The sequence below is a fragment of the Carassius gibelio genome, chromosome B11, assembly GCF_023724105.1.
Source record: "Carassius gibelio isolate Cgi1373 ecotype wild population from Czech Republic chromosome B11, carGib1.2-hapl.c, whole genome shotgun sequence".
In the NCBI taxonomy this organism is placed as follows: Eukaryota; Metazoa; Chordata; class Actinopteri; order Cypriniformes; family Cyprinidae; genus Carassius; species Carassius gibelio.
Window position 1 is genome coordinate 16688270 of NC_068406.1, and position 21498 is coordinate 16709767.

The following is a 21498-nucleotide window of genomic DNA, read 5'->3' on the forward strand; positions in this document are numbered from 1 at the left end:
TGAACTGCCTTTTTTTAACTTTGTCGCCACCTTATGCTCAGACCTATGCATTTTCTTTATGCAAATTAACACATTGAGTTGCCCTCAAATAAAGACCAGGAAGACTCATGATAACAGAAGTAGATCAGTATTTATAGGTGAGAACATACCATTTTATTCCACAACTGAATTAACATCGGAAAGATCTGTTTTGAATATTAAAGAAAGCCACAGTATACATCACAAATTATATTTCACACAGCTTTTTCTTCTGCCTGCTACATCTCATTTGTCTGACAACCTACATTATGATTCTGTACAAACACTTCTAATGCGTCAAGCAACAGATCAGAGCAGATCTCAAGCTACTGAAAAATCAGGGTGACCAGCCGGGTTAATGCTGGGATAAATAAATAATATTTTATATTATTAGACACATGTACCAAAAACAGCGGGTTCCAAAAATAATTTTAGACCTATTTTGTTTAGTCCAATTAATGGTATTTGGTGTAAATAGCCCAGATTGATAAATTCATGTTGGAAATCCTAAAGGTGACCGGGGAAAGAAAACCAAAAACAAAACAATAAATATGAACAAAAATACATTTAGGGAAGCTGAAGTTCCCCATTGTTTTGCATTCATGGGATGGAAACCCCTGAGGTACATCTATGCATCACGTTCTCTAGAGAAGAAATAAAATGTTATAGAAGGAAATCTCCAAAAATACAAAACAAAAAGCAGAATCATACAGATTTTTGTTAACAGTCCTATCAAGAAGGCAGTAGCACCAAGGGAACAGAGGGGTCGGGATTCAGTAAGAGGATGATATCTGGTGCATTCTTGGTGCTTTAACTTGTGCAAAACGGGGAGCCTTTTGACTATCCTTCGAAAAACATGATTTTGGTCCTCATTCTGTCAAATCGCTTGAGCAGTTGACGCAGATGTAGTCCTCTTTCTCAGCCTGCTCAGCAGACACTCCCACACAAATCTGGTGGAACCACTGGTTACAGCTGCCATCGCACTGAACCCAGTTTACCTGCGAGGACGAGAAAGACCATTAATTATTCATCCAGGCAAAGAGACACACAATAACCCAATTATATAAGCAAGAACGATGCAGTAGATTAGAAAATAAAACCTCAAGCATTTCAATTATGTTAAAACGAACCTCGTTTCCTTCTGGCTGTTGACACTGCTTTGCCGAGCACACAGACCAATCCTCCTCTGAGTCGTCGGAATACGATAGGTCAGAAAGGGAGTTGGAGGGGGAGGTGGTTCGTTTCTCCTCTCTTCGCCTTTCTTTGTTCATTTTAGGCTTCTTTTTCTTGGGCTTCTTTATCTTGTCTCTGTTTTGCCCTTCCATGTTCTCCTTCTCTAGACGCCGCTTGCTGTTCTTCTCAAGCCTCTCCGGTTCCTTCTTGGTCTCTGGAATGCCATCCTAGATAGAACAATTTCAAAATAAGTCAAAAGCTCTGTTCTGAAACCTAGTGAGCGGTCACGAATATCATTAAAATAATTCCTGCCTACAAAATTCAAATGGTTGGGGGGTGGGGAGGGGCGAGGTTGTGGTTTGAATGCTTGGTTGAGTGCTTCAGACAACACAACGATGAAAAAGTGCTGCTGTAGCATCAAGTTTTCGTGGAACAGCTAACCAAAATCCCCAACACATTTGTTTTTTGTAAGGCAGGCCTTCATCTAAAACAGAACTGAGCAGTTTGTGCCAGGCTGGAGAGAAACGCTAGAGAGCATGTTCTAGTACTCCCCAAAACAAAATCAAGACTTTGTAAAAGAGCAAAATAGGACCCCTTAAATGTCAATTATAACTTATATTATAATTATAAACTTATGTCATCATCATAAAGCATGATGACATTTTTACTATGTGGCAGAATTGGACATAAAAACTTACTAAAAAGATTAATATTTGTTTACTTGCATGTCATGTGACCATCAACTAACATCAAAGAACCGTAAACATGAATGTGTTACATTTTTTAAATTAACTTAAGTCAATACTGAGTACACTCTTTGTCAAATGAGTTTAGTTAAAGTTTGGAAATCATGTGTCTAAATCAGGGAAGTTTACAGTGCAAAAAAACTAGTGCTACTGAAGGAGTAGTAAACAAGTTGGGGATGTTCTCCGACCTGTCCTTTGTTGTGCGAGGGGCTCCGGTGAGGTGGACTTCTGTCTTGAGCAATGTGATACTGGTGATCATGTTCGCTGCTCTGCAGGGAGTGCTGGGATGGTGAAAACCTGTTGAGCAGGCTGCTGTAAAGCTGCTGGAGCTCAGGTAAAGTCACCTGCATCAGAAGACCTTCTACCAACAGCTCCTCCAACTCAGTACTGAGTTCTGTAACACATGACACAATCCCAAATGTTTACACCCATACAATCCCATAAACTCGGTAAGTGTTAAAACAGGTGTAGTAGTCTCACCATTGAGAGGAATACATGGCTGCAGCATGTAGAAAGAGCTGTTGCTCCCCACCAGTGTCGGAGATGATGCTGTTCCAGGAATATGTCTTGCCTGCATCATATAAATGGAACAGAACATGAATATAAACAGAAAAGTGTCACATTTTAATAGATTTTCCTCTACAAACGAACTATATTCAAACATTAATCTCACTTTTCCATTTGGATGCTGCGTAGGAGAAACCAGCTGCACTCTGTGTTGCCAGCGCACCGTTCTCTCAATCACATATCGTAGGGCATCACCCTCTGGAAGCCGAACCCGAATCCGCTGTAAGGAAGCAAGCAGGGGAAGCACCTTATCCAGGGGCGGCTTTTCGGAGCGCTTGCAGAGCGGGCATAACCATGGTAGCCCTGTCTGGATGTCCTTGAACCCTGGCACACAGCCGCTGTGGTAGGCGTCTCGACAGAGTTCACACTGTAGCATAGGGCCTGCTGGGACAGTGTGACACAAGCACACTGTGGGGGCCAAACAGCTGGGTGAAGAATGAAACTTTGACTCATTTGAGGTCCTCAACATAGACAGGCTCTCCAGCTCTTTCTGATGCACCTCGCTGAGAGTGGCCATCTGTTTGGAGAAGAACACACAAGTCTGAGCAGATACCCAAATGTCCATCACAGACATGAGAAGTCAGGACTCAACAAGGATGGCTTATTCTAGAGGTTAGCGGGGGGTGGGAGACCACAAAAAATATGGCAATTTACCTTGTGACCAAAACTATTTTTTTTATACATGTGGGAGTTAATTATGAAATACACAGAGACCCTTATTTTGAAATGCTTTACTTCTACCAGCTGCTCATTTAAAAAGATGAGGAAGATAAAATTGGCACTGTTACAACAATCTACAACATATTACAATATAAATACACATGGTAATCATTATCAATTCATTAACAACAGTAAACCATTCAAATCATTCAATAAATGCACAGTACTATTTACATTGCAATTCTCATTTTCCATCCCCAGATTTTTAACCTCTTTAAATAAGACTTTTGTAAAACCATTTAAAGGGGACATGAACTGCATTTGTTATTTTATAGTTTTCCGAGGTCCATTTATAATGTTAGCAAGATCATAAAATATTAGCCAAAATACATCATAATTTAGAAGCAAGTCTATTTTCTATACTGTTCATGACAGTCTCTTTGAAAATCGATGTTTTGATAACATAAAATGATAAAATGTCCCACTTAAGTTCATCCACAATGTAACCCAACAGTTTGTTTTGTATGTTTACATGAAAAATTTCAAACTTGTTTTGACTGCTTGGAACCCATTATAATCAGTGATTCTGTCTACACTAATCTCGATCATATTTACTCACCTAGAATTACATATGCTAATCAGTGGGTTGGGCTAAAGAGCCAATAAAGTAAAAGTAGATGTTGCTCTTCTGCAGAAGTGTATTTCATTGCACTATAACATCATTCTGAGACCAAATATAAAACTCATTTAGCAACTTGGTTTCAATAAAAGCTGTTTTTGGAATGCCAAGGAGATTCTGATTTCTGGCAGTATGTTTTTATAGTATATTGACCTCCCATATGTGAAAATACTCATGACCCCTTTAAGACATTTATGGTCTTACATATAAATGCTAGAGACAGAAATCCTGAAAATAAATACATATAAACATTTTTGAGTGCTGCATTGGCAACTCAAAAGATCAAGGTCAGCAGTACTAACAAGAACCGGTTTGCTTTTCAATTTAGTTTCAAACCTAACCAAAATATGACTTACTGCTGAAACTGTATCTTTGCTCGTAGAAAGCGCCTTTTCCACATCAAAAAGGGAGTCTAGTTTTACTTCAACTTTCTTGCAGGGTACCGAGACATCCTTGGTTTTTTTAGACTTTGATTTCTGCGGTCCGTTCTCACACCTAGGACACAAAACCTTAAACACACAACCAGAACAATAAATTTAACTCACAAGACTCATAGTTATTCACATCCTAAAAAAGTACCGTTGTAAATAAGTATGTACCTCGAGGAGAGAATGGGATGAGTTCCTCAACAGGAAAGTTTTAGCTGCACTCTCCTTCCAGGCCTGTACCTCTGATATTAAACTTTCCAGTCGAGGCAGTGGTTCCAGCGTTACCGGAATACTTCTGGCTCTTGACACAAGTTCAGATAGGGCAGCGAGACCTGGAATTCGGCCTCCAGCCTGTAGCAATAAAAGTTTAAAGGAGCCCTACTTGCTCAAGGTTCTGTGTGTTCAAATCAAAGGGTTATGAATAATAGAGAATTACAGAAACATGCAAAACATACCTGAAGAGCATCTGCTTCCATTATCCACTCTTTGGCCCGGTTTACACAGTCCTTAAGTTGAAGACAGCCAGGCAGGTATGCTGGGATGTTGTCAACTTCCTGTATAGCTGCCTCAAGAGTCTCAATACTATGACGGGGCCTAAAATGAGCAAAGAAGTTAAAATTATGCTTTACTTTAAAGATGCTAAACTATCCTAGATTATTGGGTCAAGTACTTTTATATAATTATACATACATACACACACACACACACACACACACACACACACATACATACACATATACATCTGTATAAATAATGCTTTTATTTAGCAAGGAGGCATGAGACTGGTGAAAAAAAAGTGACGGTAAAGATTTCTATATGAAATAAGTTCCATCAAAAAATAATCAGTTTCCACAAAAATATTAATCAGCACTATACTAATATGAGACTTCTTTCAAAAACATTAAACCTTACTGTCCCCAAAACTGAACAGTACGTTATCCGGTGCATCACATACACTGTCCATACATTGTTCAATGTCACAATAGACTGAACCAGTTAATCTGCCAGGAAACAGCTTTAAGTCAAAATGCTAACCTGGCACATTTTTATTCCTACTAGCGCAACCATCCGTGTGTGTGCTTAACAACACACATGTTGGGAGAGCATAAACTGTATTTACCATAAGCTATTGAAAGAAATAAGTTAAATAAAAATTTGCAAGCAAAATTTTACCATAATGCAAATTATTTTGTTGCATAATCAACGTGCTCAAGCACACTGCCAAACCTAAACCACCTAGAGTTGCTTTCACTTTTCAGATCTTGATGATAAGTCGTAAAGAGTTTGCATGGGACCACAAAAGCTTGTCACCATTTACTCTCCCTTGTGTTATTCTAAAACACAAATTTTAAAATAAGGATGATTTTTTTAAACCTAAAACCAATTTGTGTCTTGTTTTCTCTTAATGAACTTTTGAAGCATCATTATTTTTGTCAGCAAAGATCACCCAGTCTTGCAGATGTTAAAGACTTGAAAAGTAGGGACTGACATCTCTCAGGTTTCATTATTTAAAAAATTGCTTTACAAAGACATGAAAGTATGATAGAATTGATTTTTTGAGTGAACTATCCATTTAAATTACAATAACATTTAACTTCAATACAAACCTAGCAGTGAGCATGTTATGGGCCTTTTCTTCCCAGTGTTCACAGACAGTGAGCAGCTCCTGCAGGCGGGCCATGGTTCTTTCCACACAGACATGCGGTGTCAGGCCCACTCCTTGATCTATGAGCCTTCTCATGCAGTCTAGACTGAGGTCGGCTGGCTGATCGCTGGCTTCCTGAACGGCCTCCACCCAGCGGGCCTGCTCCAGCCTCTGCCTCAACACCACCAGCTGAGGCAACTCCACATCCAAGCCTGCACCTTCATCTAGGAGGCTCTGAAGAGCAGATGAACCAGGCATGTCCTCTGCAAGGAGATCCGAGCTCTGTTGCTGGAACTGTTCGACGCGGTTCAAAAGAGCCTGAGATGGAAGTAGAGACAGAAAATGTCAGATCAACTCCCAAGACATCTGAGAGAATTGCACCAAGCCTGTTGTTTGCTTGGGTACCTTTAAGAAAGGGGCCTGTCGGATGGTACAGGGCAGGTCATACAGCTGTTTGACAAATGACCTCAGTTCCTCCACAGTGAGCTGGTTCTGAGACTTTCCCCCACCGGAACGATATCTATTAACAAAAATACAGATTTGCATTCATTTAAAACTAGTGAACGTGAAGAACTTCAGATAGCTCTACAATCCAGAGGAAAAAATAAATGCACCTAGTCTGTCTCTTGCCATTGAGGAGTTGTTGGGCCATTGAGGTACATCTATCTGCATTCTGAATGACTTGACGCAGGTGACTTAGCAAGTCAGTCTCAGGGTATGACTTCTTCTCGGCTTCTACTACCAATGAACGAAGCTCCTCCATATCTAGGAAGAAAGCAGAATCCCTTATTTTAGTTAAAAAGGTGCTTTTAACTCATAGACCCATTGTTGCAGAACTGCCACATTTGTACAGAGCAAATAAATAATACCTAACTTGCAATAAATATGTAAAACAATTAAACACAATAACAGATTGGGTGGAGAATGTACATATAACCTGCTACAGCTGGCTAAAATCTAACAAAATGGCACCAGCCAGCCGAAACAATTCTTAACACTTTTAGAATAAAATAAATCATGCGTTGAAAGTTTGAACATACATGAATAAAAAGTGTAATAAAATGCAACACTGGGCTTTAAGGTTCAATACTTGGGATTTCTAAGGGATAAAAGACAAACACATTGCAATAACAACTCACCACTTTTATTATCTTGATCTGCTTCCAAAATCTTGTTAACTTTAGATGCCCAGTCTTCATAGGACTCAGCACGAGCTGTCAAAGCCTGGAACAATGGCTTCAGTTCGGCAAGTGTGTATTTATAGCTGCGCAAGTAAAATACAAAAAGGTTAATTTAAGAAAACCTACCAAATTAAATCAAATTTGCATTTGATCCATCATTCAGAAATGTGTCCTATGCTTTTGCAAACACACACTTGAGCATATAGCTTCTAGCAGGGCAAGAGCAGAGGTCCTCGATGTGATGGAGACAGACCAGCTGGTCGGGGCTACAGGGACAAGTGATGCCAGACAGGTAACAGGTGGTCCGGCACTTAGCACACTGCCTTTCCTCATCTGGCAGCAAATCATAGTCAACCTGTTGGGAGTGCCACACGCCCTAGAGAACAACACCAACACAACGGGATCAATTAGTAACAGACAGACAGACTTTGAATACAAACTGAACAGACACAACAGAGCTACAGGCTTAACTACTTCATGTGAATAAATAAAAAAAATGCATATATAAAATATTACTATTATAAGTTTATAGATTGATAGACCGATAAGACACATATTTTGTGGTTATTCAACCAACTTGGTCATGAAGTGCATGTTTCAGCAGCTTAAATGGGCTAACCGCCGTTTATAGATTTATAGACCCACCAGTTTATAGACTTTCTCACGGAGCATCTTCTCTTCCAGAATCATGGCACACATGTCCTTCTGGACAGCAGAGGCCAGTTCTAACTCTAGAGAGTCTGCCTTGGTGGCAATATTACAGGTCATCTCATCGTGAGAGAAAACACAGTATCTGTTGAGGGACCGGTAGTGCTCGATACACTGGCGACCAAGAGACATCTGAAACGCAAGACCATATTTGACTAAATGACCAGAGAAAAGACATTATGATATTGATTACACATTACAAGGTAAACAACTTTTTAGAAATGAACTATGCATGGATGAATAGTTTACAACAGGGTGAATTTTAATTTCATGCCAACTAGGGCTGGGCGATATGTCCAAAAACATTACCGTGATCAAATGTTTTATATTAGTTCATATCAATAATGAAATAATTTCTTTCAAGTTTAAAGGCAGATTTCTTGTCCTGAGTGAAAGTTGTATTATCGGTCATACCATGAGAAACGCTTCAAATTTTTTGATTCTTTACTTTTCCAGTCATTCTTCCTTAAAATAAATATCTTAATTGAAAAATTGGTTTCTGCAAGTTCTAATGGTGATTTGGTTTCAAATCATGAAACATTTGCGTCGCCTGACTTTGATGACATGCTTCCTCAGCACAGTTTGCAGTGCATGCTGCAATATTAATAACATTACATTTTTTGTTACTACATTTTCAGTAGTATTAGCTTGAGTTGGGATGCAGATGTACAATTAAGTTCCTTATCATAAAACAGCAGCATCTGTAAAAACTAACAACCTCATTTTTTTATATGGTGAAATTAAATAATTTCTGACTGTTTGAGTTTCATTAAAATGAACCATTGGTCTTCCATAGTAGCATACCTTTCTCATTTAACCACACATATCACCGCAATACCACAGTAAAGTAGTAACTATATGGTTTCTAAGTACCTGTATTAAAAACAGTAGCCTAGTCTAAATACATCTATTTACAATAGCTTCATCACCAAAAAAAAAAAAAAAAGTATGTATATATTACAATTTGTTATGAATATCCCACATTTCTGCCACAATCCCACAGTGCAGTAAGTGTTTCTCAGCACAGTTTCATCTGGCTTGAAGTTGTGTGTTCTTCACTGAATTCAAGCTCACACTGGATCTCATAGCACTGCTTAGTCATTGCGTGGCCGAGACTCATCATTGAGTAAACGCATCTGCTCTAGTAAGCTCACGCTGCACTGCTATTTCAACTTTGAGCCGATTGGATGAATGGACCGTGTGGCATGGTTCAAATGTTTAGTTCTGCTTTTAGTGTATAAACATTATATCAAACTCATGTTACTGCTTTCCCAAGGAAAATTACATTGTGATAATTATTACTGATTTTATTTTTATGTTTATGGGCTTTTGGTGCCTTTTTATTTTGAGGACAGTGGAGAGATGACCGGAAAGTATTGGGTGGAGAGAGGGGAACAGGAAAGGACCTCGAGGTGGAAATCAAAATGGGGTTGCTGTGAGCACAGTTTCGCTCTGTCGACACACTAACCATGAGGCTATCAGCGACGACTATTATAACGGTTTTATCATCCTGCCCTAATGTCAGCTTTGAGAGCCTTTTACCCAGTCTGCAGTGCAAAAGTTGACTGCCTCAGCAAAGTTAAAGCCCTGGTTGAAACCACTGTGATAGGCCCTCGGAAAGGTTATGACAAACTCGCCAGCACACTGGTTTGTACGGTAAATCTAAAAGGAGAAAAAAATAACAACAGATTATGTGCACCTCATATGAATAAAATGACTCCACTTTATGTTATAAAAGATCTTTGTTTAGTCCATAACTCCACTCACTGGTACTCCATGCTCCATGAGAACATTTGGGTTCATGATGGTGACCAGCTGGTGCAGCAGGTCTGGCTGAGACTCAAAGAGCTCAGGGGCCAGGCTCTTCATCACATTCTCCAACTGCTCAGCAGCATATCCAGGAGCACCATACCACGTCTTTGGCTCTCCCCTGCAAATCAAAACGACAAAAAGAGAATGGAAAAACATCAATCTCAGAGCATTAATTGTTTTTGTCTCAGAAACTATTAAAATGAAGCACAAACAACCAATTTAATAAGCAATGTACATGGACATCAGGTACACTTGCACAATCTACTGTTTTTTCACACAAAAATGAAAATTCTGTCATTAATTACTTACCCTCGTGTTGTTCCAAACCCATAACACCTTCAGAACACAGATTAAGATATTTTGGATAAAATCTGAGAGCTCTCTGACCCTCAATAGACAGCTTTCCAACTGCAGTTTTCCAAGTTCTAGAAACGTAGCAAGGACATCAGTAAAACAGGCCATGTGACATCCGTGGTTCAACCTTATTTTACAAAGCTACTAGAATAATTTTTGTGCACAAAGAAAACAATAATAATTTATTCAGCACGCACATGCTGAACGTAAACAACGCTGATTATGTTGATTACTTTCAGAGATACTCTCCAAAATAGTGGAAGACGGTAACTCTGGGAGAAGAATTTCGGAATAAATAATGTTATCGTTTTCCTTGCGCAACAGAAGTATTCTCGTTGCTTCATAAAATTAAGGTTGAATCACTGGATGTCACATGGACTGTTTTACAGATGTCCTTGCTACGTTTCTGGACCTTGGAATAATGCAGTTGCATTGCTGTCTATGGAGAGTCAGAGAGCTTTCAGATTTTATCAAACATAGCTTTGTTTGCGTTCCGAGATGAACGAAGTTCTTAAGGGGTTGGAATGACATGGGGGGGGGGGGGGTAATTAATGACAGAATTTTAATTTTTGGGAGAACTAACACTTTAAATAGGTTACTTTTCTACTTTACTAATCTGGAAAGTGCAAGTGGATTACCAATGCAGATAGTTGATGGAATAACTCCAATGGTCCTCAATGTGCCAGCAGAAGGAGGAGAAGCACATGCCCACATAAAGCCATGGGAGCTTCATCCCACAGATGTCTGCCGTGACATGAGTCAGCACAGATGCATCCAAAACTGGCATGTTGTTGAGGTTCCAGCCACTGCTCAGATAACCCTGGACAAAAACAAATGTAATTTCATCAACCTGGGATTTAGGTTTGTACTTCCATCCTGTTGGCAAGAACAAAGCATTTCAGGTCATTTCTGTACCTCCTCTTCTGCTGAGACCTTAAATGTGCCGTTCTTAACAGGGAATCCACTTCCAAAATCTTTTGAAGCAATATCCGCCCCATATTCTACAGTGACATCCTCCTCAATAGTGCTAACCAGCCTCCAAAACTCTTTCTCCACCAGCTCTGTAGGAACCATCTGCCAAAAAATACAACCGATCACTTCATATTCTACATGGTATGCAAGCATTTCTCACACAAAAGTGTTGTTTAACAGACATACATGAACAGGCATGTTAAAGTAGTCAGACTTGAAAGAGTCAGCCATATCTCCAAAGGTGCGAAGGGTGTAGTCTCTGGAGGCCTGCTCAAACCCAAACGCCACCGGTGGCTTACCACACTCCTAAAGGGAGAACAGAGAGGCCAATGATTACAAACTACATGCAAATAAATATCAAATAAAATCCAGTCCTACTAAGCAACATCACATACTAACAGACAATAGGTAATCATTGTAGAGAACACAAGCAGGAGCGGCTGTAATTTAGTTATAAAAAGAAAAGATTCTAAGAATTTGACGGTCACATGATTGTTTGGTAACCTCGTGTAAACCTTTGCGTAAATAAATACAAAGAAGACATCAGTTTGCAAATGCAGTCGGGAGTGGTTCACCTGAGCCAGGCACTTGGGGCATCTCCAGTCACCTTTGGGGACATCATGGAGGGGTGGGATCAGACAGAAGGTGTGATAACTGTCGTCACACCCATCACAAAGCAAGAGTCTATCTTCATCACCTCCACCCGCACATACCAAGCATATGTACTGCTCCACCTGTGGGGGAAAAGCAAAAACTTTACCATAAAGGTACGCACTGCATACTTTGTTATGTTAAAACCAAATGGTCCTTTGACCTCACCTTTGATTTTTCACCTTCAACTTGCTGCTCAATGGGTTCTTCTTTCACCTGCATTGGAATTTCCTTTACTGGAAAAAAATTTATAAAGTAAATAGGTTTGAAATTCCACACTGCATTGAGAATAAAATTTGGAAGTACACTACCATCCAATAGTTTTTTTTTTTTAATGTTTTTAAAAAGTAGTAGTTATTTATTTTCACTGCCATGCCTAGGGATATCTTCATGGCAAAAACTGAGTAACAAACAAAATAACACCAAGCAGACACAAAAACAGTTAAAGTTATAGAAGTTTTTATTAATATATGATAAAAACAAATCAGTCCCTGAGTGAGCATACTTCATAAAAAAAGTTTTCTACTTGCATTTAAATCGGGACATTCCAATAAAATATGTTTCATGGAAAGGGGGGTCTTGCAGAAGAGTTGGGTCTTCGCCTTTAATCAAAAAGGCATGGGTCAATGACCTACACGACATCTCGTAAACACCACTTGATCAAATCTTTTTTTAAAGGAGATTAACAGTCTCTTTCAGATTTCAGGAAGAATTTTAAGTAATTTATTTTTTATGTTTTTAAAAGTAGTCTCTTGTGCTCACGAAGGCTGTATATATTTGATCAGAAATACAGTAAAAACAATAACATTGTGAAATAATTTTACAATTTAAAATAATTGTTTTTCTATATTAATATTAATAATGCAGAGGACCTCAGATGATGCTAGCCCTAAAACAACATACAGAACTTCCAAATATTGCTACACGTGTGATTGCATCATATTATAATTGCTGTTAATAGTGTTCATCATCTGTTTGACTACGTCTTGTATTACTTTTTCTGAATAATTCTGTCATATGCACAAACTGACAGTCACCACTGATAAGCTACTAAATATTGTAGAAACAATTTTCTGTAAAGTTGCTTTGCAATGATTTGTATCATAAAAAGAGCTATACAAATAAACTTGAATTGAATTGATGTATTTTAAAATGAAATTTCTGTGATGCCAAAGCTGATTTTTCAACAACCGTAATTTTAGTCTTCAATGTCATTTCAGATTTCCGAAAGATTGTTTCTAATATGTTCATTTGGTGCTCAAGAAACTCATCTTATAATGGAAACCCAGATATCGTGATTATTTTTTAGGATTTTTGTTCATTTGAAATAGAAATGTATTGTAATACAGTAAAAGTTTTCTAAACACACACACACACATACATATAAATATATTAATTAAATTTTTTGTAGATGAAGGTTAATACTACACCATGAAGAACTTTAAATCTAGATCTTTACCTGGTTCTGGTTTTGCCACATATGAGCCCATTCTCCTCCTCAGGTTGGGTTTTTCACACACCTCACCCGGTTCTGATTTAAAACAGCGGCCCTATGAAAACAGGCAACGTCAGTAATCAAGCTATTACTATCTAGTAGGTGTGAGACGAGAAACTTATCCCACAAGGCAAGACGAGACGCAAGACTGGGTTCACTAGAACGATTTTTTGACTCTTTTGACGGAATCCTCAATGAATGGTCTTTTATTCAACCGAAAAACACAAAATGCATAAAATGTAGGTTGCATTTTGAAATCAACTTGTACTTTATGAAATTAAACATCCATTTTAATTAATTATATGCAGCAATAAACATGTAAACTAGAGCTGCAAGAATCTGGATAAATTGAGAATTATGTATATAGGCCTATAAATTGGAGATCACAATTCTAAAGAAAAAACAAAGATTAGAAAACTGAAAACTTACTAGTGGTCCTGACAAAATGTTAATTGCTTAAAGTAAAAAAAAAAATACAAAAAAAATAAAATAATAATAATAATATATATATATATCTCTCTCGCTCTCATAATAGACATAGCTGAAACAGTCATAATAGACATAGCTGAATCATTGTAATTCAGGAATAAGATTGCGTGGGTGTTTGAATTGAGGTCGCCATCTTTAAAAGATTAATCTTGGAAATTTGGAAACACTCCCAATTGTTTTTCAAGGATATATAGTCACGTTCTCGCGAGACCAATTGGATCTCGCAAGACACATCAAATCTCGCGAGATATCATGCCACGAGATCTCTTCACATCCCTACTATCTAGTACACACTACCACCTAGTCCAGATATTAATCAGATTTCTGTATCTGTCTTTTACCTTGGTCCGTTTAGCTCTGCGGGCGATAGTACAGGTTTCCGCTGGTTGCACTGACTGACGCTCGAGCAGGTCGTGGGGTTTGTACTCCTTGTCTTTGGTGTCATTAGTCAGAGTTGGCTTCTGAGAGTTCTGTTAGAGAAAGAGATTTTATGTTGACATCATGCAACAAGCCCATACATTAACAATAAAAAAAAACATACAATGAAATTTTCAAGAATACAAACGCATAGCTGTATTTATAACACCATAATAAATGTGCGCATGTGGCTTCACTCTTATTTAATTAACCAGAGAGCCACATGACAGCAGGGTGGACATTATTAAAGCCAGTAACAGTGAGAGGCAAAGCAGATCACCCCTAGGGTATTAACCATGGGGTAAAAGCAGAAGGCGAATGGGCCTAGAGTTCAGGGCTCAGTGAATGAATTCACACTCCTTTATTGGGGGGGGCGTGGGTACAGCACTGAAAAACATGCACGTCAGAGAAGGCTGTTAACCACTGAACCCACAGGAACACTAAAACACAGACGAACAGCCTACCAGACACTACACTAAGAGTAAAAACAAATGACACCCCGTAAAAACATACACAGGAACACAACCTCAAGATTGTTCACTGCACTTCATAGATGTATGTGCTGAAGACATTTATGCTAACTACTGTGCATGCTACCTAACCTGCACTGAATATATATATATATATATATATATATATATATATATATATATATATGGTGAAAATAAACTAGGCTGCTTATCACTAATCCTTCATGAACTGGAGCACCCTTTCTGTTCAGATACAGTTGAGTTCTTTGCCAAAAAAAAACAAAAAACACTGGCTATCATGTGCGCACCATAACAAAGAACATTTACCAGGAAAAGGGATGGAAACTGAATAATATAATGTTGAAAAGGGGAAGTTATTTAAGAGCTTTAGTGACCTCACCATAAGATTAGCTCCTGTCTGGAACAAATAATATGGGTAGAGAATCCTCTCATAGTGAGCACGAAGGTGAGAGCCAACTGCTTTGCCGGGAGCAAAGCCCATCTTCAGTGCGATCTGGGTCCATCTCCGCTCTTTACAGACCACGTCAAAGCCTCCCTCCTCTTTGACCAGCTAGACAGAGTGTCACCAAAGACATGTTTACAACCATATTTCATTTTCAAAAAGGCAACTGAGAAAGTATAGGACAGCATTTGCAACTCTAGTATCCTAAATTACTGGTCCCCTGCAGAAATTAAAAAATGCACTTTAAACTTTGCACATGGCTGCTAGAGATGACTCAGTCCTACCTTGTAAAGCACATACAAGTCCAGAGTTTTGCGCTCAGCATGAGGAATTTTCAATGTACAACCCTGCAGTTCCCAGAACTTTGCTATCTGGTCCAGGAAGTTGAGCTTCACTCTGGTCTGGGCCTATAAAACAATACAACACAAATCAAACAAAGGCCTCATTCTTTCAACAGCGTTTGGTTAGCAAAGGAGAAAACATCATGGTATTTCATATTCAAAAGAATTTAATTTTTTATTAATGTCTACACTGGTGTTCAAAAGTTTGGGGTCAGTTCGATTTTATACACGTAATCAGCAAATAATTAAATGCATTACATTCAAAATATTGTTACAAAAGACTTTAAAAATGTAAAAAAAAAAAATTGCCTTCTACTTTTAGGATTCAAAATTTCTAAAAAAAAAATTAATAAAATGCTATCAGTTTTCAAAAGAAAAATGAAGCAGCTTAAATGTTTTCAACATTGATCACTCTTGAACAAAAACAATCAGCACGTTAAAATGATTTCTGCAATCATGCGACGGAAAAGCCTAAAGTAATGGCTGCTGAAAACGCAGCTTTGCCATTACAGAATAAATCACTAATATTTTATACATAAAAAAACTCAGAAACCAAAAGAGATGGTGACAACAATGAGGACTTTTCTTTTTGTTAGTGACCTTTTTCAAACTGACACTAAACCTGAGCTTTAAAATGTGGCAGACCAAAAAGAGGTCACACTGGTGGCAGGTTATGCTTTAGGCTTACTAAGGCCACATGAATATATCTGCAAACACAAAATATATAACAAGAAGGACAGAAATAACAAGGTCTCACCTCTAACTCATTGAGCCTCTGAATGCGTGGCGTAAAATGCAGTCTGTCCACATCACAGGCAAATGGTGGCTGCCAACCCTGACATAAAGAAAAAAAAAATAAAAAATCATGTTAAGCTTTTATGCTTACCATTTGCCACAAGACAAAGTCCTGCCTAACGGAAGAAAATTATTTGTGCTTCTATCTGCATGTGGGCATTTCATTATGCTATCTTTCTACTCAATGATGCTTATGAATACAACATGTAAGCAAATAGAACATTAATCTACAAAACGATTACAAAAAAAAAAATACTGTTAAATCCTTGTACTCAAAACAATATCACGATTGTCTTCATTTCAAGAGGTCCTGATTTTTTCCCTACTAAATCATCTTCGTTATGTCATAAGGCAGGTATTAATTTCATAGTATACATAAAATAAAGTTATAGAATGGTCCAGATGTCCACTTGCATGATTGAGGAAACATTAACAGTTTTATTTTTATTAAGATATATATATATATATATATATATATATATATATAAATGATAAAGCATCAGCGATAAAGCATATTCGCTGTGCAGCACACTAGATGGGTAGAGAAGACCACAATACATTTCTTTATCTTTATACTGAGGCCTTTTCAGGTTGTTAACAATTGTGAATAAAACAAACGCAAAAATATGCATAGCTAATACAACGTGTAAACGTTTAAAACGCGACCTAAACTAAAATTCACTTCTTACTTGCGTTATTTACATCAAATTTCAGTTTCAATGGCTAAATGCAAATACACAACTAGCACAACAACATGGAGGACAACGGCTGAGACCAATTGCGCCACCTCAAACTTCAATATTTGTACATGTTTGTTTCAAGATTAAACTTAAAACTTGAAATATTTGATAAACGATAGAAAATCTTTGACAAATTCTGAGGTTTTACGTTATTTGCTAGCAAAAGTGATCATTGTTAGTTTAAACAGTAGCACCGAGTAAACAGTACAAAATGCATCTGATCCACTTCTGAATAAAATAAAAAAAAAGACACTTTAACGCCATATTTCAGCATCAGTTAACCAAATAAAACTTTAGTTTAAACGTAAACGCAAATGCTTTAACGTTAAAGGTAAAAAAAGGAAGTTGCACGGATAAAAAGAAATGTTCATCAAAAAGTCCAGATTATTCGGAAAATGTTCTAAACTACATGTAAAATGAAGATATATATATATATAATACTTGGAAATTCACTATCGATGATTGCTCTTGTTTGGGTGGATCCATTCTAGCTAACATTGATTTTGGAAGACAATAACAATCACCAAATTCTGCCCCTCAACATTTTCCATCAAGCAAACATTTATTAAAAAAGTATCTGCAAAAAAACAGTCGTGATACTCAAAAGAAAGCAAGAGCATGATAAAACTCTTTGAAATAAAGTAAGTGATGTTATTATGGTCGCTACTGGTGTAAACCACACGCAAGCATTCACGCATAGCTAGTAGCTGCGCGCACACGCGCATACGCCGTTACGAACGTTCGCAATGGCTGGAGCCGCAATCCGCCATGTTGAAAAAACCTGTCTTCAGAAAAAGTGTTTCGGGATCTGCGATCTGCGAGTAAAAAAGACGCCCGAGAGGCAGCGTGCATCTGACAGTTCTGTTATATGTCGAAGAAACTTACCGGGGGCGGTCGGATCTTGCAGATGCCAGTGTTCTCTGCAATTGGACGTATTTTGTTGATGAACCCAAAAGGGTCGGCAAATTCCTCCCAACTGGGCTCAAAGACAGGGCACTCCGGTGGTGGAATAAACTCGTTGGGTCGTGAATGGGTCATTCTGGGGAACTTGATCCAAATGATGACATGTAGAAACTGCAGTAAACTGTTTGAAGTTGAAGTAAATGTTTTAATTAGTCTCGAAAAGATGGCATATTAAAGAATGATTACACCTGAACTCCGACAATTAACATCCTCATCCACTTTGGGAAACGTACACACAGACGGAGTGCCGACTTTACAGTGCTTAGTAGTCTTCCGCTTTCAAAAGTAGAGACGCTGGATTTCCTTTCTCCATCCGACTTTCTCACCATTGTAGAATTTTAAAAGTTTTAACAAATGTAAAACGCACACTTTTTAATTTTCCATGAGGTATGGCAAGTGGGGGGAAAAAATAGTAACATCGCAACACTTATGTAACGATCAATACTAACAAAGCTTTTGTTTTGTAATGGTCAGCAATGACCAACATGATACAATAAAGCACCAAATATACATTTCTTCAATTAACTGCATTATAGCAAACAAAATATGCAATATACATAATAACATTTAAACTCTGAAACACGGAGCTGTTTATAGAAGTCACCCAAGATTTTATTTTCGTTTCAAACGCCTTTGTTTTTTCAAAGCTCCATCTCCTCGCGAAGGCGTAAACATTTTAATTAACAGACAGCAGTGTCATAAAATCTGTGGTTACAAAATAAGTTTTTATATATGACAAACCCACCAAAAACGTTCGTACATTTGTGTGTTAAAAACGTCTCATCTAAAGTGTTTTAAAAAGGCAGAAGTAGGCTGCCACTGAATTAGAGAAGTGACTTGCGCGGATAGATACACCACAGCTTCATTGTAACCGGAATTACTTCTTTAAATGGACTCTTTCAAGTTACTCACACTAGGAAGTAACAGATGTTGTCCAGGGACGATGAATTAAGCCACTCTCCACTCGATTGACATTTAAATTGACAATTAACCTTTTTAGTGGGGTAGCATCGTGCAAACAGCACATCAAAAACCATCTGAATATGTAATCTGTGGGCATTTGCAGCGTCACATGACCTGATTTCGGAATGCGGGATTCTTCAGCGGAAAATGAAACACTGTGCCAAGAAGACAGAAAGTCTCTCACCGTACTGGCGTTGCGCTTGGCTTCTGTCTTTACATATCTTTGTGCAGAAGGGCCATTAACATCCACCGTAGTATTCCATGGGAGCCATATCTATGAGCACGTACCACACGTCAACTCGGAAGCTGTCGCCGTCGTCCTGTAACAGACAGATATCCCCGGTTCCCTGATCCGCCTCTCGAAGGAAACAGCTACAGCTCTGCTCCACCAAGACAGACTGAGGTGTGGCGCCAGTAGCCTGACCTGTTACCGACGATATCGAGGATATTGTTTTTGAAATTAAGAAATCTTATTTGCTAAGTTGAATTCAATACGGCTTATTTTCTCCAAATCACTTTAAAGCCTAAATGTTTATTAATATTCTTGTTTACAGCAGCACATCTAGTAAAGGTGTTTGTGTATGTGTGTGTAATAATTTAAGCCATGAGTACATATACATGTACATATATTTTGTTCAAATGTGATACATGACAAGTACAAAACAGCACTTAGTTTGAAAATGATGTGTATGTATGTACATATTTGTATACAGTCAAACCAAAAACACCAAATATAATTAAAAAAAAATATATTTTTTACCAGTGGATGCAGGACTCTATAGTTAATTTATAAAAATAAGTAAGGATAGCAAAATAAAGTAAACAGTGACATTATACCAAAAAATTATTTGTACAGTGGACTATTAGAAAAATTGATACAAATTTAAGGCCAAAAAAAAATTCAGATTCTTTGACCTGCCCATGGTTTTTTTTTAAAAAAAAAGTGATGTGACATACAGCCAATTATGGTGACCCATACTCAGAAATTGTGCTCTGCATTTAACCCGTCCAAAGTGCACACACACAGCAGTAGGGAGCCGTTTATGCTGTGGCACCCAGGGAGCAGTTGGGGGTTCAGTGCCTTGCTCAAGGGCACCTCAGTAATGATATTGCCAGCACGAGACTCCCACAACCTTAGGGTTAGGAGTCAAACTCTCTAACCACTAGGCCACAACTTCCCCGCTTTTTGCTTAAGTGTTGCAACACAGACTGAACAAAATAAATAAAAGTGCTGCTAAAATGGATAAAATGTAAAATTAAGCATATCTTGGTAACTGGTTGACCTAAATTGGTATTAGCTAATTGTGTACTTAAATTTAACTGTTGACAGCATCTACCTAATTAACTACCTAGCTTTCTACCAAAGTTATCTGACATTATCAAGATGAATTTGTTCTGACAGTTTAACTCTTGAGTTCTTGTTGTATTTTAGTGCCATTTTCTAATCTATTGCACATAAACTGTGATGATGAGAGAAATGTTGAAAATTTTCTACAAAAGCCTCAGATCAATTTTAGTTGTTATCAGCTTTATTTTACTTGTTTCAGTTAATATTGCAAGTGTCAGCTGAAATGGTGAAATGATCAATGATGAATTATTGTTACATGACAGGGAAATCTTTTCATACACAAAACATCTAGATAAGAAGGATGGAAAGAACCAGTGTTAAGGAATGTTTAAAAGGATTGTCTCCATTTCTTTTTGGCAGACTGATGATAGACAGGTGCAGTGGTACATGTAAGCATACAGTGTGGTGAGAATGAAAACATTAAACAAAAACCAACTGAACTCTGCCAACATAATAAAATATGAAATCCATTTGTGTCATGTAGTCGAATACCACAGAATTTTCCCATCAGTGATTTCAGTATGTGCTCTATTCATGGTTCACCCTGTCCAATGCCACATAGAAGCTCTTCTTGTCATCCAGGCAATGCCAACCAATGGGTCCGATCTCACAATCTGCACAAATAAGGAACTTCACTTTGCCTACATCTTTTGTAAAGCCCACATTCTCAAAAGTGTACATGTCATCAACCAGCCAGTGAGCTGTCAATGTGTCCCCATCCAACGTCCCGTCTGATTGACCAATGGAGGTTTTCTTTTTCATTGCAGGCAGAAAAAGCTGGGAAATGGGAACAGGTGTTGTGAAGAATACAGAGGACACAACAGTCTTACAATAACTTTCTCATCATCATACAGACTATACTATAATTCTGTGAATTACTCGGTGTAAATTCTATTTGTTAAGTGACGTAACACATCAACCATAACTATATTTTTTAAAAATCACCTCCTTTTCTGCAAACAGTGCCATGCCTGGGCAGAGCACTTTGGAGCCACATCTCTGGCACAACACTGCTTTCACATTTTTACCATCTTCTGACACGAGAGAGGGGTCTACAGATCCCTCGGGAGAGCAGGTCTGTTTGCTGTCATCCATGTTAGTAAGCAATCTGGTTCAAACTGAAAACAAAACATACAATCAATTAGAATTGAGCAATTATTACTTGATTAAGCACGGTCATCTAATATGATATTAATATAAATAGTGACTAGTAAGGAAAAATACTCGCCTATGAGTCAAATCATGAGGGAAATTGATCTTAAGACAGATGTATTACCCAAATATAGTCTTAGAAATGTTGAATACAAATATGGTAACTTAGGTGTAAACACAATAATAGACACTACTTGGTGAATACTAGCGGACTACTGTTGGCTAATGCTAATATTTGCACAACCGCTGAAGCAGACCGGTTGAAAAC

The 21498-nt window shown here is 38.0% G+C and overlaps 2 protein-coding genes across 3 annotated transcripts; both read right to left on the reverse strand.

Annotated features, from left to right (window-relative positions):
• Positions 1–111: 111 nt before the first annotated feature.
• On the reverse strand, positions 112–19151 carry LOC127968412 (lysine-specific demethylase 5B). Of its 2 annotated transcripts, XM_052569618.1 has the most exons (29): positions 18915–19125; positions 17690–17888; positions 16027–16104; positions 15213–15335; positions 14866–15036; positions 13920–14048; positions 13054–13144; positions 12125–12196; positions 11763–11830; positions 11519–11677; positions 11130–11249; positions 10887–11045; positions 10610–10791; positions 9573–9735; positions 9348–9467; positions 7743–7937; positions 7292–7473; positions 7056–7180; positions 6531–6681; positions 6322–6436; positions 5879–6234; positions 4727–4865; positions 4443–4622; positions 4200–4352; positions 2611–3021; positions 2418–2508; positions 2126–2331; positions 1149–1418; positions 112–1016 (listed from the first exon to the last, which is right to left on the reverse strand). In XM_052569618.1, exons 2-29 carry the CDS (start codon positions 17840–17842, stop codon positions 888–890), a joined length of 4491 nt encoding a protein of 1496 aa, XP_052425578.1. In that variant the 5' UTR covers positions 17843–17888; positions 18915–19125; the 3' UTR covers positions 112–887. The 2 variants fall into 2 exon arrangements, with proteins under 2 accessions (XP_052425578.1, XP_052425579.1); XM_052569619.1 differs by lacking the exon at positions 12125–12196 and having other exon boundaries at positions 18915–19151.
• Positions 19152–20241: 1090 nt separating this feature from the next.
• Positions 20242–21495, reverse strand: LOC127968424 (guanine nucleotide exchange factor MSS4). Its single transcript, XM_052569640.1, has 3 exons — positions 21307–21495; positions 21024–21196; positions 20242–20855 (listed from the first exon to the last, which is right to left on the reverse strand). Exons 2-3 carry the CDS (start codon positions 21171–21173, stop codon positions 20607–20609), a joined length of 399 nt encoding a protein of 132 aa, XP_052425600.1. The 5' UTR covers positions 21174–21196; positions 21307–21495; the 3' UTR covers positions 20242–20606.
• Positions 21496–21498: the final 3 nt, after the last annotated feature.